The sequence below is a fragment of the Neofelis nebulosa genome, chromosome 9 (assembly GCF_028018385.1).
Source record: "Neofelis nebulosa isolate mNeoNeb1 chromosome 9, mNeoNeb1.pri, whole genome shotgun sequence".
Taxonomy (NCBI): domain Eukaryota; kingdom Metazoa; phylum Chordata; class Mammalia; order Carnivora; family Felidae; genus Neofelis; species Neofelis nebulosa.
Window position 1 is genome coordinate 516,684 of NC_080790.1, and position 16,807 is coordinate 533,490.

Sequence of the window (16,807 nt, forward strand, 5' to 3'; positions counted from 1 at the left end):
GTAGATATTTGTATTGCTTAAGTTAGGAAAACAATCAGAAAAACTCTGCATCTCCAGTACCAGTAACTGGTTAAGCAGATTGAACTAGTGATCTGGTTACAATGCAGTCATTGAAAATGACGTACATATTGAAATGTGATCATGATAAAATTGAAAAAATACTTCATAAAAAATTTACCTTAAGGAAAACTGTAGGGGCAGCGAACTGACATTTGACCATCTCCTTCCGTTCCAAATACACCGGAGGTCATTTAAGAACAGCAAAGCAGACGAGGGCAAGCTGGAGTCCCTGCATGGAAGGTTCAGGAAGGGCGGACTCACAGCGGTGGGCAGGGCTCAGCCCGGGGAGACACGCCCAGGCTCCCCGAGATGGATAAACTCGGCTGGGGACCAGGCCGGACCCAGAGCGCAGGGACCAGCGGTCCCCGGGGGTCCCCGGCAGGAGAGGAGACACACAACGCAGGGTGGGCCTGCTGTACGGGCTGCAGGCGGAGGCGGCCGAGTCACCGTCCCTGTCTGGGGATGGCCGTCCCGGGCTCACCGCACAACGCAGGCCCAAATGCCATCCGCGGACCATTTCTGAACCCGCTCTGGAGGCTGGAAGGAGACGGTGCGGGGGGTGAGGCCGAGGACATGAAACAAACGTAAGCCGTGACCACTGCCAACAGGGCACCGACGTAGGCAGTGTCACCAGATGCAGCGTGAGACGTCCTCGGCTCCAAGAAGTGAGATGCACAGCACAGAGGACATGTGAGGACAACAAGAGGCGGCGGGGACCCAAGCACCCGAGGCTCGAGGCTAGCTGGCCTTCCCGGGGGCGTGGCCTGGCGGGGTAGGGTAGGTGGCTTGGTGTCTGTAAGTGTTGGACTCATTTCCACTGATATTCCTTAGTCCGCATCCCTAGTCAATAAGGATTCCAAATTAAAATTTTTAAGTGCTTTGACATTCAAATTTTATTTATTTATTCAGACAGAGCAAGTAGGGGAGGGGCAGAGAGAGAGACAGAGAGAGAGAGAGAATCCCAAGAAGGCTGCGTAACCTTGAGATCATGACCCAAGCTGAAATCAAGAGTCAGACACTTAACCCACTGAGCCACCCAGGTGCCTCTAAAAGTTTTTAACTTTAAATTTCTTGTAAAGGGTGAGACTATGTCACCATGGCCTTGCCACTTTGTCACAATAAATAATGCAGGTTTATATGTCACCTTATTTGATATGTGTGTGTCTGTGTCTGCGCTGATTTTCTGACAAAAGTGAATGTCTGGGTACGTGAAGCTCAGGGCCTAGTGAGGGACCACGTGGCCACACGAGCAGAGCCAACCTTCTGAGGGTTCCTGCTTCGTCCACAGAAAAGTCAAAGCAAATGTACAATTTCAGGGGGAAAATACCATACTATATGTTATTAAATATATAGTCGATCAAGTCAATCATATGGTCAGTGTCAACGAAGACACTGAAGGTGTCACAGATTTGGAATACGCAAAATATATTTTTATCATGAATCTCTTTTTCCCCCTCTTCGCTTACAAATATACACGTAAAACGTCTGCTTCACTTAAACAGAGGGGACGATGTCCTCTGGATGGAGCGGGCAGTTTGGCGTGTAGGACCTTCCTTCCCATGACAATGAGAATTAAAACATTTTTTAACAATTGCATTTTAAGGCACAGAATATGAACTTACCAGTTAAAAAAGGTTTGTGTGTGTGTTTGTGAAAATAAAATATAACCGCCCCCCCCCGAAATTACATATGCACACACAAATGTACAAAGACAAGGCCCGTGTCATGTTTTCACGCTGATATACATCATTAAAATCAAATTCAGACCATGTTCACGATACCGCACTATGACATCCAGACGGTCCCATAGCACAGTCCAAATAATTGCAGGGAGTGGAAACGCAGCGCGGCCTCCTTACATCAGCCACGTGAGGCCGGACGTCCGGCTGTGTCCCCTTCCCTCTACGGGCCCGCACAAGCTAAGCCTGCACATCCCTTCTACCTTGCATGAGCTCACACGGCTACTCCTAGGGACCAGGGCTGGGGCCGGGGCTGTGACGCCTGAGCTGTCCCAGGACCACGACACCACTCAACACTTGATGGGGAGCATCCCATTCACAGGCTGCAAGAGCAATGGACTTGAAATGACGGAACACGGATGCTACTTTGAAACCACTTTTTATGTTCAATACAAAAGAGAACATACCAGGAAGGAACTGGAAAACATGTCATAGTAGAAACTTCACTGGCTCTGTCTAGAAGATCCTATCAACTCCCTTCTAAAACTGTCAGAAATCAGGAAATTGTTTCTCTACCAAGAGTTCACAATTGTCCAGGAAAACGTTATATATTTCAATTTCAAGATTTAATTTAAAAATCTATCAAAGTGTGGGGTGCCTGGCTGGCTCAGTCGGTTGAGCGTCCGACTTCAGCTCAGGTCATGATCTTACTTACGGTTCATGGGTTCAAGCCCTGCATCCAGCTCTGTGCTGACAGCTCGGAGCCTGGAGCCTGCTTCAGATTCAGTGTCTCTCTCTCTCTCTCTCTCTGCCCCTCCCCAACTTGTGCTCTGTCTCTCAAAAATAAATAAACGTTAAAAAAAATTTTAATAAAAATAAAAACTATCAGAGTGTCACCTCTTAAGCTGCTAAATATAAATGTCAGATAGACTTTTTTTTTTTAATTCAAAGAATATGTTTCGTTTAGAGGGAGAAACCTTGTTAAAATTAAGACAACTATTCACAATTTTTTTCAAACCCAAATCAAGAGCCAGCAGCATTTCCTATACTGGACCCTGCACTTTTAAAAACCTGGATCTCTACTCACCTGTCGCCCTCCAGCTACGGAAGGACCAAGAGGCCTGAGTGACAGTCTGCAAAGGAGATGCTAAGAGGTAATGGTGCACCTGTTCTAACACAAGTGCTAGCACGTTCCTGAGCACCCACACTTTGAAAAAGTGAAATTTAGGAAGGACTATAATCCTGTCATCATTGTAAAAACCTATTAGCTGGAACAGCTAAACAGTCACTGGATATTTCTACTTCTAATCCCGCGTCCTGAAAACCTTTCCATGGAGCCCTGACTTGAAGGCCTTTGTACCGTTAACTCCTAGAACTCCTGTGAGAACACACAGCAGCCCCGAACTTCCTCTGCCCCGGGGCCAACTGTGTGCCCTTCACAGAAGCCTCGCCTCCTGGGACTTGGCTGCCTGCGCTCACAAGCCTGACTCTTTTCAGGACCTTGCTCCCAGGGTCTCACGTACAGACTGCTCCAGCCCAGGGCTTCTCAATCCTGGCACTGCTAACGTGCCGGGTCAGATCATCCCTAGCTCGGGACCACCCTAGGCTCCAGCCCTCCAGTGACAACCCAGAATGTCACCAACTTTGCCACATCCCCTCCACGGAGAACCAGCTGGGCCGCAGCCTGGGAAGCAGCGCATGCAGGGGGTGATGGTGCCGTTGCACGGACAGCACCGTTTATCATCTGCTTCAAAGTGTGTACGTTGCTTCAACGCTTTACAATGAATACTAACCGTACAGGTGACAACTCGGCGAACTATGCACAGACACTACTGATTTACACACTTTAACAGTAAGACGCCAACATCCTGGGTCGATCCAGGGCTAACCAGCACCCAGATGGAACAGGAGACTAGTGTTTATTTTAAAAACCAGTTTTAAAGTGTGTCCTACAACACGGATGTCACGATAAAAGAACCCTCTGCACAAACGTGAGTGGCCGAGTAAGGACGCCTCCGATGCGCACTTTAACTCTTGACACAACAGAGGAAAACAACGTCCATAAGAAAACCAACACAACTGTTCCAGTGTTACTCTTCTTTTCTCTTCCTTCCTCTTCTCTTCTCCTGTAACGTTTTCAGGTCAGTCATTACATTCAAAGTCTTTCGGACCCACATAATCTAAAAACAATGATTTTGAGACACGTTTAGAATTGGAAAACACACATCCATCAACAACACTAGAACTCAGAAAGCTGTAACACACATACCACAATGATCATGGCATTGAGCAGCAGCGGTGCTGAAAACACTAGAGAAATGAACATCCCCCGTGAATCGAAATACTGGTATTTTGAAAATGACCTGTTTCAGGAAGAAATTAAAAGTTACTTGGCATAACGGAACAACGTCCTTAGCGATACTCCCTAACGTAAGGCTCCTGGAGAGCCTCTTACCTCGACTAAGGCTCCACCGCCTGCCCCACAACCGAACCCACCCTCAGCCCTTCCCAGCTCGCTCCTACTGGGCCCCATCAGGGAACGTGCAGCGGGCCCGCGGCGAAGAAGGCAGGAGCCCCGGGGCCTGGGGAAGAGGGCGGTGGGGGCAACAGCAATCAACCCTCGGATTTGCCGGGCAAAGTAAACGCTTGTGCGCTCTGGTTAACGGCGAGTTTGACGTCACTTGGGACGTGCTGTGCCTTCCGTGGGCCAGAAGGCGTCACAGGCTGCACGCGCTCCAGAGATACTCTGAGACGGTGCCAGCCGGCTCTCTGCTCGAACTCTCACCAGCAGGCTGGGTCCCTCAAGCTGCCCCCAGGCAGAGACTGGTTGTATCCTGGGGCTCGTCTGCGGCCACCAGTGATATGCAGGACGACCGTTTATAAAGCATCTAACAACCTGTTAGCTCAGTGAGTCACCAAGGAGCCAGCCAGCAGCCCTGGCGTCACGGCTGAGAACAGGGGAGGCAGAGCTTAGAGCTTACACTGTAAGCTTAGAGCTTATATTTTTCCGGAGAAAAATGAAGCCAAGGAGCATGGAGTTGCACGTGGGCTGCAGGAAGGCTCCCGACACTCCAGCAGGGACCCGGGGGAGCCACCAGGGCCCAGCCGTGGCCAGCCTGTGGCCGTGGCTGCCGTGGCTGTGCCGAGGCCTAGGTCGAGGAGGGGCTGGCGCCTGGGGAAGCAGGCCACTGCTCGGGAGGCATGGGGATGGGCGCCGGAGGTGAGGGACAGAGCCGCGCTCGTGGTTTGTTTCCAAGGTCAAGGACCTCGGGAGGAATCTGCGTGGCGAGTGAGGTCTCTGGCCAAAGTCACTGGGAGGAGAAGCGCCAGTACAGAGTGGAGCACCGTGCCTGGGGTCAGCTCTGGATGGGGGCCAAGTGTGAAGCGCTGCTCTCCTGATGGTCATCAGACCTCCAGCGGCTGGGGCAGCTGCCCTCGGCACAGGAGGAAGGCAGAGAGCGGAAGGAGGGACATCCTGAGAGAGGAGACTGGCAGCCTGGCGTCCTGGAAACCCGCGAGCAGGTGGTTCAGGGGGAGGGAGGCTGAGGTCAAGTAACCCGCGGACTGGCGGTGGGCCAGGCCCCACGCGCCCCACCGTGTCATGAACAACAGCGTTTCCACTACAAGGTGGGGAGCGGGCCCAAGGGGACAGTGACCATCTTCCAAGTCTCATCGTGAAGGGTCCAGACAGGGGAGGCCCAAGGGGCCCTGTTTTACATTGAAAAGTGGGGATTTTCTCAGTACGTCTGGCTGAGATGGGTTCAGAGGGCAGCCAGGAGCAGGTGCTGGGGCCACAGCCATTCCCTGAAGACACAGCTTCTTCCAGGTCCTCAGGACCCGACGAGCAAGGACGTGTGGGGGCTGGAGAGACAGCAGGTATAACGCAGGTGGGATGGAACGTGCACGGTCACCTAGGGTGGCTTTCCGCAACCTCCTGGAAAGCGCCAAATGGCACACATTCATGCTTCCCGGGCCAAGAGGCAAGGTCTTCAACCCCTTTTTGCTGAGAGTCTAGTAGTTTTTCTTTTTTTTCTTTCGCATTGAAGAAATGTAAATGTTTTAGCACTTAGAAAAGCAAGACCATTTTTAGCTCACAGGCCACATAAAACCAGTGGGCAAGATACGGCCTGTGGACCGTTGTTTGAAAGCCACATCTAGACACACGTGTGAGGGTCCCAGATGAAGGCCCTAGGTTTGCACAGCTGTGTCTCACTCACACATGTGGGTGCCGGTGCTGAGCTGCACCCAGACACAGGGCCTGACACTCAGGCAGGATGATGTGAGAGCCGGAAACGGGGGCAGAGGACAAGCAGAGGGCAGTGACGGCTGGTGATGCCCCGCGGGTCTCCACACCCCGGGGAACAGAGGCTGGCAGGAGCTGTGGTGGAGAGGGAGGAGGTGGGGCTCCAGGGAGGCCGCAGGCAAGGGGGTGGAGCTGCGATCACTGGAGGGCGGCCGGGGGTTTATGCCAGGAGGACATCCCGAGGCCTCGAGAGGACACGGCAGGTCCAGGGAGGGCAGAGAGGTCTCAGAGCACATCACCCACCGCCCTGACCACGCATGGACCGAATTCTCTCTAAAATGCCACTTTCTCTACTCTGCAAATAGAGCTACCTCAAACAGCCCCTTGAACTGTCGCCCGCTGTCATGAACCGTATCAACCAATCTTCAAATCCTAAACTGTCTGATAAGCCGTTCCTCTGACCTAAACCTATCGGAGCAGAAGCACTTGGGCCCCTGGGGCCTTCAGCGACTCGTTTTCTCTTGCGGCTCCCGGAGTCTTGTGGTCGGCGTGCAATGCTCCCACTGCACAGACCGCTCTAGAGTGCCACTCCCCAGTACGGTCAACATGCACAGGGCGTCGGCCTACCTCCAGTTCATTGCTGCTACTTCGTTGATGTACTCGGCACAATAAACTAGAATCACTGGAAGAGAGAGAAACCACGTGTCAGGATCCGGATGACGATTGATCACCCATCTTTACAGAATTAAACATGCTGTTTGCAATGGTATATTTAACATAAATGTAAGAGAATAGCAAGAATTGGACGAGAGATGGACTTCCTATTTTAGAGACAGTGTGAGGTAAGACCGTAACGCTTGCACACTACAGGTAGGACACCTCCCCTTGACGGAAACACGGGAAGGTCTCAGTGCAGAGCCGCTGAGCCGTGCAGAGACCGGAAGCAGGTCTGCCCCTGCAAACCACGTGCGCACACGTGTGCCTGCGCCCGCGCTCCGACAGGACCCGGTCACGGTGACCCAGTCACAGAACGCCCAGAGCTGCGAGACCAGGTGCCTTTCACCGTCACACTGCCACCCCGCGGGGACACACGGGACAGCCAGCTAGAGACAGGCCCAGAGGTTCTGGCAGCCGCAGCAGGAATCCGATGCCCCCCAGCCTACCTGAGTAGAGACCGAGACCCTCCCGGAACCCGGGACGCAGAAGCACGCGGCTATTCAACCCCGGACCCGGAGCTCGCTCAGCACTGTGTGCTGCCACCGTTCCTGCGTGAAAACTACACGGCGGGACGCGGCAAACCGCAAAGTCTGATGCTTTCAGTTCTCAGGTAAATTAAAATGGGAAAAACCTTCCCGTCCTTGACCCAAGTCACAAAACGGAAGACACCATGGCTTTAGAACCTCTGGACTCCTCCCTCCGGATTGGACCCAACGAGGCACATCAAGAAAGCCAAGGGAAAAGGAGAAAAGCGGGGGAAAGGCTGAGACACGGAAGGCGGCGGAATGACACCATCTCTGACAGCTGACCAGGTAATGAACCTCGGCGGTGCCACCCAGGGGCTGAGTGACTTGGGGGGCAGGGAGCCCCTCCGTGTCTCACTTGTAAAAATGCGGCAAATAACACCGCCCTGAATAAAGTCAATCTGTGCGGGTCTGAGAGTCAAAGGAATCACCGAAGATGTACACACACGTAGAACACTGTCTGTCTGTTGCCCCCACGTGTGCAAAGTCCTCCCCTCTTCACCCTCAAAAATAAGAAACCCAACACAGTTCTTGAGTTGCTAAGTTTTCCTCGCATGTCCGCTCACGTGATCAGGCCGGCGTCTTTCTCCGAGGGACCCGCCCCAGGGCCCGTGCACAAGCTGTCCTCGCAGCAGGGAGTTCACTGGGGCCCTCGCGCCGCACCCCTGCTGCGTGGCTCCCTCCTGCAGGCCCTGCACACCCCGGTCTACGCGCTGCCCCCGCACCTCGCACGAGGCCCCGTCCCGGAGCTCCGCTGGTTTGCTGCCTCGTCCGGATCACGGGCGGCAGCAACGCACCTCCGTCCGAAACTGCGTAGCGGAGCCGGTGCTGCCCACCACCTCGTGCGGGCCCAGGGGCACACACGCCCGTGACAGCACGTGACAGCAGGAAGCAGGGCCTCCGCTCATCCCTTGCGCTGCAGGACGACTTCTGCGACGCCAACGCACCGCTTCCCTCTCTCCCTAGGACGCTCTCTTACTGACACGTCCCACCCTGCACCTGGTCACGTCACACGGCAATCTGGGTCACAGAATTCGTGCATTCTACTCACCTAAGCAGAGGAAATGCCCGACCTGTAGTTTATACCTCTGGGCTGAGAGACACGTGAGCAGCAGACACAGCACGTGGAAGACGGCCAGCCCCATGAGCCACGGCTCCGCCCAGTCCGTCTGCTGCAAGACACATCGCTAGAAACTCATCACCGTCAACTCACGTGGGGGCCAGGCGTCGCGTCTCCTGGGTCAGGGAGGCCAGCGGTCCCTCACTGCCAGCGCTCCTGGGGCTGCTGGCCGGGGCGTCCAGGGCCCTTCCCCCACAGGCCTCCCAGAAGCAGGTGTTGGGGAAGGAAGGGGAGGAGGGTGACGGGAACCGACTGCATCGCAGCCACCCGCAGACATTAAAGAGAAATGTCACTGCTTTAATGTCTGAGCACGCAGAACTGAGGCACCACGGATTTCCCCTTCTGTGGCCTGAATAAAATCATGTTTTAAGGCTTCTGAGGATCATCGTCCCATGACAAGCAAGAACAGAGTTCCTGAGACTAGCACTCAAGGCCTTGGGAAATCTGAGCCATCCCAATTTGCTAGATTTCCTCCGACCTTTCTGCCAGGCCGCCAAATAGCACTGACATGTGAGGTCTCCTCAACCGGAGGGTGGGCATGTCCACACCCCCAGATGCTCGTATCCCCCCACCCCAACCATGCTCGGATTTACCCTTCGTCTAGATCTCCCCTGCAAGCTCACCCCCAAGCCCTGCCCTTAGCCCCGCCCCCAGCAAACCAGGCCGGGAACTGCATCAGGACACTGCAGAGCCCTCAGGACTAAGTGTCCCCTGCCGCTTCTGCACGCCCCGAAAGGTAAACTGCCCACAAGCTACCCGTCCCCATCAATGTGCGGAGGGGGCAAAGGGAAGGGAGCGAGGGGGGGCGTCCAGAACAGCGCAAGAGCAGCACCTGGAGCTCCCACTGCGCTGGGGGAGCGGTCCCCCCACCACCTCTACCGGCGGTGCGTCCACACCTGGGGCCCAGGGCCGCCCAAAAGTCCCCGCCAGGTCCGCCCCGAAACGTCCCGCCCACCACCAGGCCCCGCCCAGGATCGGTCCGCCCCACCAGGCCCCGCCCCCGCTCCATCCGGTGTCGTCGGCGTCCGTGGCGGATGCGAACAAACCCGTACTGCCCCCCCCCACCCCCACCAACCATCACCCAAGCTGGCGACCTAAAAGGCAGCGAGTTACCGTGATCACGGCGGGAATGCTGACGGGGAAAGAGCTGACCGAGAAGGCGGACGGCATCGTCCCCGGAAAGGCCCACCCTCACCACCACCGTCTCCTGTCCCCACCCCAGTAGGTTACCACAGGGAACGCCTCCGGCGTCCCCTCTCGCGGGATTTCCACTTGTCGCGAAATCTGCTCGGACCCAGCTGTCTCGCGATATCTCCCGTGCCCGGTGCCAGGTTCACATCTCGCGGTTTTCTATGGCTTTAAATCTAATGTTGAAATTGTAACTAGGTTCCCAGAGTGTTTTCCCAAGAGGGCCGAGAGGCGAGAGGGCACGAGAGCGTCTTTAGTTCTCAGACCTTCAACCCAGTGGCGCTCTCGAGAACCGGGGGGCGAGTGGGCGTCTCTGCCTGCTTCCGACGCCGGCCCCGAGGGACCGAGGGGGGACGGTGTCCGCGCTCCCGGGGGACCGAGGGGGGGGCAGTGCCCGCGCTCCCGGGGGACCATGAGGACGGTGTCAGCGCTCCCGGGGGACCGAGGGGAGAGTATCCGCGCTTCCGGGGAACCGAGGGGGACAGGGTCTGGGAGGGACCCACTTTTTCTGGCAGATAACCTTGTGCGTGCGCACACATCACCTGGGCCCATATGTACGTGGGGTCTGAGTACACCTGGGGGTGCCGAACGTTCCACCTTTCTAACAAGCCGGGTGAGGGGGATGCTACCTGTGGGCGACCGCAGTTGAGAAGGCCCTGGGGACGCCCTGCCTACCCTCCGCTTACAGGTGCATTCGGGTCGCTGTTCGTTAACCGGGGTGTCCAGAGCCCTGCGCCTCAGGGACGGACTCGGGACCCGCGGTTAATAGGTGAGCGCGGGCACGCGGTAGCAGGAGCGGGTGAGACAGGGTGTGTGTGCGGCCGCCCGCGGACCTACCCGGAAGGCGACCGTGTGACCGCAGGACCGGGACTGCCACGTGCGGAGACAGTGCCCGCCGTCTGGGTGGAGTGGAGCGAGGACGCGCAGTGCGCAGGGCCCCGCCTCTGGGGCTCGTGCGGGAGCAAGGCGGCGCCAAAGGACGCGAGGAGATGGCTTCCCGGCAGGTGCATTCCTGAGCGGCGGAATCAAACCGACACTGAACCCAGAGGGCCGCGCTCCGGTTTAAGCCGGGCTGCTGCAGCGTCCGAAACGGCGTCCGGTGACCCCGCAGGTCCCGCGGGTCCCGGCCGCAAGGGTCGTGGGGTGTGCACGCTCCCGCGCCCTCCTCCCACGCTTTCCACTCCGCCCAGAGACCTCGAAGAACACCTGCTAGGCCAAGTCCCGCCTGCTTTGAACGCTCTGTGCTCCTGCTTCTTAGGTGTTCTCCCTGCTCCCCGCTCCGCTGCCGCTGCCGCTGCGCTCCCTTTTCAGACACTTTCTAACCTTTGCCCGGAATCGTCAGGGGGCACTCAGCTTACCCTGCACCGAGTCAAAATCCCACTCGCATCGTGATCCTGGAGGTGGGATCCCTAACAGTGTGTTCAACACAGAACTGCCTTTCCGGTTCTGGGACTACATCTCCCCAGGAGGTGACCCTGTGTGCCCTCCGCCCCGCCCCTCCTTCCCCGGAGTTACTGCCGGCCGGGCTGGAACAGACCCCTGCGGGGACCCGGTCGAATCGCATTTTAATCAGGCGCCAGCAGGTGGCAGCACGCCGCCTTGCCTCGGTCCTGCTGGCGGAGCCTGAACACCTTTTCCGTGTTTTCAACAAAATCAATTTTCGAGTGTTCACAGTTGTTGAACTGAGAGGCTTTACTCTACACCTTTAATTTTAGACGGAGAACTAGTTTGGTTTTTTTTCCCGAGCATTATGGGGTAGCCGAATCTGTTCTTATCGATTCTTCTCTCATAGAATGCAGGTGTAAAATTGCAGTCATTTAACGACAGGCTTCCGAGAACTCCATAATTATGGACAACGAAAGCCTTATGGATTAAATCCAGCAAATTTTATATCTCACCTTCACTTGACATTTTCAATATTCCACTGATGCGTCCCTACCTCAGTGCTCGGGAAGTGGTGACCACATGGGTCACAACCACACCAAACTGTGCTACTTGGTTTGACGCGTTTCTGTCCTTCTCACTGACTGAGCCGCTCCAGGGCCTGGTCCCGTCTTATCTGTCTGATTGTTTGACACCCTCAGCACATCTGATACCTAGTAGGTTGTCCGTGAAAATGTCTGTGACCAGAGCGCCAAACACATCTGTAGCGACAGCTCATTCAGTCGGAGATGACGATCTTCTGGAATCTGTGTTTGTGTGCAGACCCTCAGGACTACGCATGCAAGTGCACTCCCGGGAGGGCTTCTTGTGTCCGCAGACAAGGAGGGAAGAGCTGAGGAAACAAATTAAGGCACTGTCTTCTCTTGGGAAAATTGAATCCATAATGACACATTATTAGTTGAAGACGTCCCCTCCCACCCCCACCTTATTCCTGAGCCAGCAGGTACTAAAGCAGCAGTTTTCCAGAACATGTTTGGGAAGCCTCATTGTACAGCATATGGAAGGGACTGTGTTCCTCGAGCCCCATGAGGTTTCTATAGAATTTCTTCAAATTTTATCTTGGCTAGTAGTAAACACACAAGTGCAATGTTATGTTTGGGGATTTTCCCTCTGTATTTTTGATTGTATATTGTCGACCCAAAACAGATAAGATCACTGAACCATGGTTAAAAATTAGGCCACACTAACATGGTATTTGGGTATTTGACGTGCTCTCTAACAGCTCGTCTGTAAGAAGCCAGAGCCAGATGACCAGGCTCTGCTGATGTCCTGGGATGAGGCCCATGGTGACACAGACATTAGTCTAAACCTCCCTCTTGGCTTTTCTGATGTGTGTGCCTGATGCCTCTTGATTGCAAATCTGTCACATGCCATCAGTGGCTGGCTCTGGGTTTATGGAAAGTGTGGAGGCACTTCCCACAATGGTTTCTGGCACATAGTGGACACTCAGGGGACGTTTGTCTAGTCATTCATAGCCTGGCCATTGGCTAATGGGGCAGGCCCTGGACCAGATGGTGGACCACCACCAGGCCAAAAGGCGGTCCACGCCATGGGAGACACGTGCTGTGATGGTGCCGAAGGAAACTGCCTGCAGGAAGCGTCACCAGGCGGGGGCACGTGCAGGGCTGACCTCTGAAGATTGAGTGGAGACTCCTCTGGTAAGCTGGGTAGAAGGAAAAGAACATTGCTGGCAAAGGAAACCATGTGTTCAGACACAGGTAAGGATGAAATTTGTTAACGAATATAAGGAGCTGTAAGTTCTTGCTCTGGGTTGAAGTGAAAGGCGTCTCGTGGAGAATATTAGGGAATTTGAACATTAACCAGGTAATGTAAGTGTGTGTGCTCTGTGGAGACTGGCCTGACTCTTACAGGCCAGTATTTCTCATTCAAGGCCCACTGCTCTCCATGTGCAGGGACAGATTCTCAAACTGTTTCTCAGTAAGGCTATAAATGCCACATCTGTATTTAGATGGCAGTGTTTAAAATCACTGTGTCCATTTACACGTCTGTGTCTCATCCACTCTGCATTTCCTGAACGTCCACTTTATACCACAATTTACTTCTAGAATCCCAAAGACGCCCCCACCCTCATTTCTGGAAATGATGAGCGTGTTCCCTCACACAGAGGAGGGGAGTGTAGGTGGCACATGGGATTACAGTCACTGCACAGCTGCCTTCATGTAGGGAGCGAGGCAACCGGCCATGGCTAGTGTGCGGGGGGAGAAGAGCCCGGCACGCAGGTGCCTCCGGAGGCTGGAAGGCAGCAGAATCATCTCCCCGGGAGACTCCGAGCGGAACCAGCCCTGCCAACACTTTGATTTCAACCCAGTGAGACCTGTTTCAGAGTTTTGACTCCCAAAAATGTAAGATGCATTTGTTAAGCCGCTAAGTTTGGGGCAGTTTGTTAGAGCAGCAACAGAAAATACGTAAGGCAGGGGGTGCAATGGGCGGCGGTCGGTAACCACTCATGTTTTTCAGAAACCTCAGTACGCGTGTGGTCTCCCCCAGGCGAATGTCCTCCGCGCTCGATGCACGACGTCCCCACCCTCCAGCTGTCACTCCATGAGTTCCTGGGCACAGTACGCACACCTTCCTGTGCTTCTTACATCCTTTCCACCCTTTAAATGCAACCTCTGGGATCCTATTAGCTGGGACTTTCTTGATTGTAGGTTGTGGAAATCTCCTCTCCCTCTGGCAGAGCAACGTTCTCTGGACCTAGAGCAGGAAGCATGGCCCTGAGCCTTGGCCGCAGACCCCCCTGTCTACATTCATGTTCCCCGTTGCTTGACATCGTTATGAAAGCAGTGGCCAAATCATAGAATGGCTTTTTAAATTGGGAGGGGCAAAAGCATCTTTTGATTTTTACCTCTGTCAACTAGCTGTTTCTCCAGCTTTTAAGATGATAAACTAGGGGCACCCGGGGGGCTCAGTCGCTTAGGCATCTGACACCTGATTTCGGCTCAGGTCATGATCTCGGGGTTCATGAGACTGAGCCCTGTGTCACAACTGGGAGCCTGCTTGGGATTCTCTCCCTCCCTCTCTCTGCCCCTTCCCCACTCACGCTCTCACTCTAAAACACAAAACAAAACTGGGGACACGTCGAAGACTCAGTGAGAAGACAGATCAGCTGGGACAGCAAGTGGGAGAGTTGATGGCTCGCAGGCTGGTTGTGGGGGGCGGGGAGGCCTGAGGACAGAGGGTGCTCTTTGCAGGGTCAAGGTGGCAGTGACCCAGCCCAGCGTTCACAGGTTCACACCACTGCCTGATTCTTTATCCTTTTCCCTTTTGTTTTGTTCAACACCTAGAGTGAGATATGGGCTGGTAGGCTGGGTGTACATTCAGCGTGATTCTCCTGACAGGAGCCCGCCCCCCAGGGTCCCCCTCCTGGTGCTGGTCCTGCTGGAGGTGCCATCGCCACACTTGCTGTGTCTTAACTTGCATTTTCCAGATAACTAGTAAGTGAATTCTGGTTCATATGCTTATTGGCAATTTATATATCTTCTTTGGTAAAGTTTCTATTTAAATATTTACTCCATTTTTTACTGGGTTGTTTTTTTCTTTTTATTATTAGGTATAAGATTAAAAAAATATGTTTTGCACACTAGTTGTTTATTAGATCTATGTTTTGTGAATGTTTTCTCCTGATCAGGAGCTTGTCTATTCATAGTCTTACAGAATCTTCAATGAACAAATATTTTCAATTTTGGCAAAGTTACTTTATCATTTTTTAACATGTTCATTGCTTTCTGTGGCCTAAGAAACGTTTGCCTACCTCATACCACAAGGATCCTGTATTTTCACATAAAACTTTAAATGTCGATGAGCCATCTCAAATTAACTTTTGTGAAATGGGTGAATGAGGAAGGGTCAAGTTCATGTTTTCCTTGATATGCAATTATTCCAGAACTATTTACTAAAAAATGCTTTCTTTCCCCCATTTGATTGCCTTTCCACCTTGGTCCAACATCAGCCAGCCCTGGGGGGTGCCTACCGCTGGGCTCTGTCCTGTGCGGGCCCCCTGCCCTCACACACACACAGTCTCTACTACTGAACTTTATCTGAGGCTCAACCTTATCTACATGCATCGTAAACACTGGGAGAAAGTAAAATAAAGTACAGTAGAATGCATCAGATGTATCTACAAAACCTACAGGAAATGTCTTTTAAACTTGCCCAGCATTTACCATTTCCAAAGCTCTTCACCCCTTTCTGGAGATTCACATTTTTGTGCTGTATTATTTTCTCTGAGGCTAAAGAATTTCCTTTAGCATTTCATGCCATATGGGTCTGTTGCTATTTCCTTAGTTTCCCTGTCTGGGGATGCTTTCATTTGGTCTTCGTTTGAAGGCTATTTTTGCGGCACATTGATTTTTGCACGTGACCTTGTCTTTCCGTGAGCGCTCTGGAGCAGCCCTGCTGTCTTCCGACCGTAGCTTCTCACCGGAGCCAGCTGTCCTTCCGCGTGCAGGTTTTCTGTGGCTACTGTGCCATACTCCTGTTTTGAGGATTTTCTCTTGGTTTCACCAGATGGACGATGATGTGCCTAAGATTCATTTTATCTGTATTTGTATTTCTTTTGGCTCAATAAACTTAATTCTCTGAGTTATATCTGTTTTTAACCAAATATTTACACTTTTCAGGCACCATTCCCACCAATATCCCTGTCCTATTCTTTGTCTCTTCTCTCCTGAAATGACAGACGAATGTATATGCTAGACGTCCCAGGATTACAGAGGTATGCTTAGTTTGCAGGCTGTACAAAATGGGGTATATGAGAGCTGGCCCCGGGCTTGATGAGCCCTGATCTCCATGGTGAAATGTAAACACAGCAGTTAACTCAAACTACAACAGAGGAGTCCTTCTGTCTTCTCCAGTGTGTAGGGCACGTTTCCTGTTTCTTTGATTTTGGGGTAGTTTTGTAGGACCTATTGGACATTGTGCATAACATAGGTATGGGTTCTGTTATTTCTTCCAAAGATTAGTGACTTAAACAAATAAAGGCATTAAATCAGTTTGACAAACTGCTGTTGAAGACTATGAGTCTGGAGTTCTCTCTCGTCCAGCAAGAGAGCAGATGCAAAATTGAATACAAGAGAGGCTAATGTCTGGGAGAAGATAAGAGCCTGAACAGGGGTTTCGTCTCTGGATTTATGGAGCGCACTAGATGCTACCCACGTGCTGAATGTGAAGAAAACAAGATCTTACACACGTGAACGTGGAGAAAACAATCAGACAGTAATCATTAACCTATGTGTGTAAGAAGCAAAGCGGGGGCAAGAGGAGTTTGTGATCAAAGCATACTGGCACCAGAGGGAAAGTAATTTCCTGCAGGTGATCCAACAAGTTACTCATGATCCCAGTACAATGTCTCGCTAGCTAACCTCAGGCGCTTTCACCCCGTGGTGGCGGCTTTCTGCCCCATGGTTTTCTAACCCATTTATGTAAGTATAAAGAATTCTTGAACCTATTTCCCCACAAGCTGCAAACCCTTTTGTGCAGAAGCTGAATTCTTAGTTGGGTTCATCATCCTTAGACGGGCTGCTTGCAGCATGCTTTGTGCAGAGCTCAGGCACCAGCCAGAACCCGGGGCACAGTACATGCACTGAATTTGGGGTGCCCGCCTCTGCATCCCTCCCTCCTTGTGGGCAGCCATCACTCCGTGGATGTGTCCTCTGTGTCTTCAGGCAGGGAAGACTGAGGATTCCCTGCCAGCAGGGAAGGCCTTACCCGAAAACCAAAGTCCCTACGAGAAACCTGCTTCTTCCCCCATGCACTGCCGTTCTCTCCCACAGTCTGTGCGTCCCATCGTCCTCCAGGCCTTCAGGAGGTCACT

General features: G+C 53.1%; 1 protein-coding gene and 1 long non-coding RNA gene across 5 annotated transcripts; one reads left to right on the plus strand and one right to left on the minus strand.

The window, feature by feature from the left end:
• Window positions 1-3,639: 3,639 nt before the first annotated feature.
• On the minus strand, window positions 3,640-9,604 carry TMEM18 (transmembrane protein 18). 4 transcript variants are annotated; one of them, XM_058682377.1, is made up of 5 exons: window positions 9,457-9,604; window positions 8,275-8,392; window positions 6,610-6,664; window positions 4,009-4,102; window positions 3,640-3,919 (listed from the first exon to the last, which is right to left on the minus strand). In XM_058682377.1, exons 1-5 carry the CDS (start codon window positions 9,511-9,513, stop codon window positions 3,830-3,832), a joined length of 414 nt encoding a protein of 137 aa, XP_058538360.1. In that variant the 5' UTR covers window positions 9,514-9,604; the 3' UTR covers window positions 3,640-3,829. The 4 variants fall into 4 exon arrangements, with proteins under 4 accessions (XP_058538360.1, XP_058538359.1, XP_058538358.1 ...); XM_058682376.1 differs by having other exon boundaries at window positions 8,275-8,395; window positions 9,457-9,599; XM_058682375.1 differs by lacking the exon at window positions 9,457-9,604 and adding an exon at window positions 9,176-9,367.
• A 346-nt stretch (window positions 9,605-9,950) lies between these two features.
• Window positions 9,951-15,580, plus strand: LOC131484271 (uncharacterized). Its single transcript, XR_009248122.1, has 2 exons — window positions 9,951-10,300; window positions 10,394-15,580. It is a non-coding gene; the product is annotated as an uncharacterized LOC131484271 (long non-coding RNA).
• The last annotated feature ends 1,227 nt before the right edge of the window (window positions 15,581-16,807 follow it).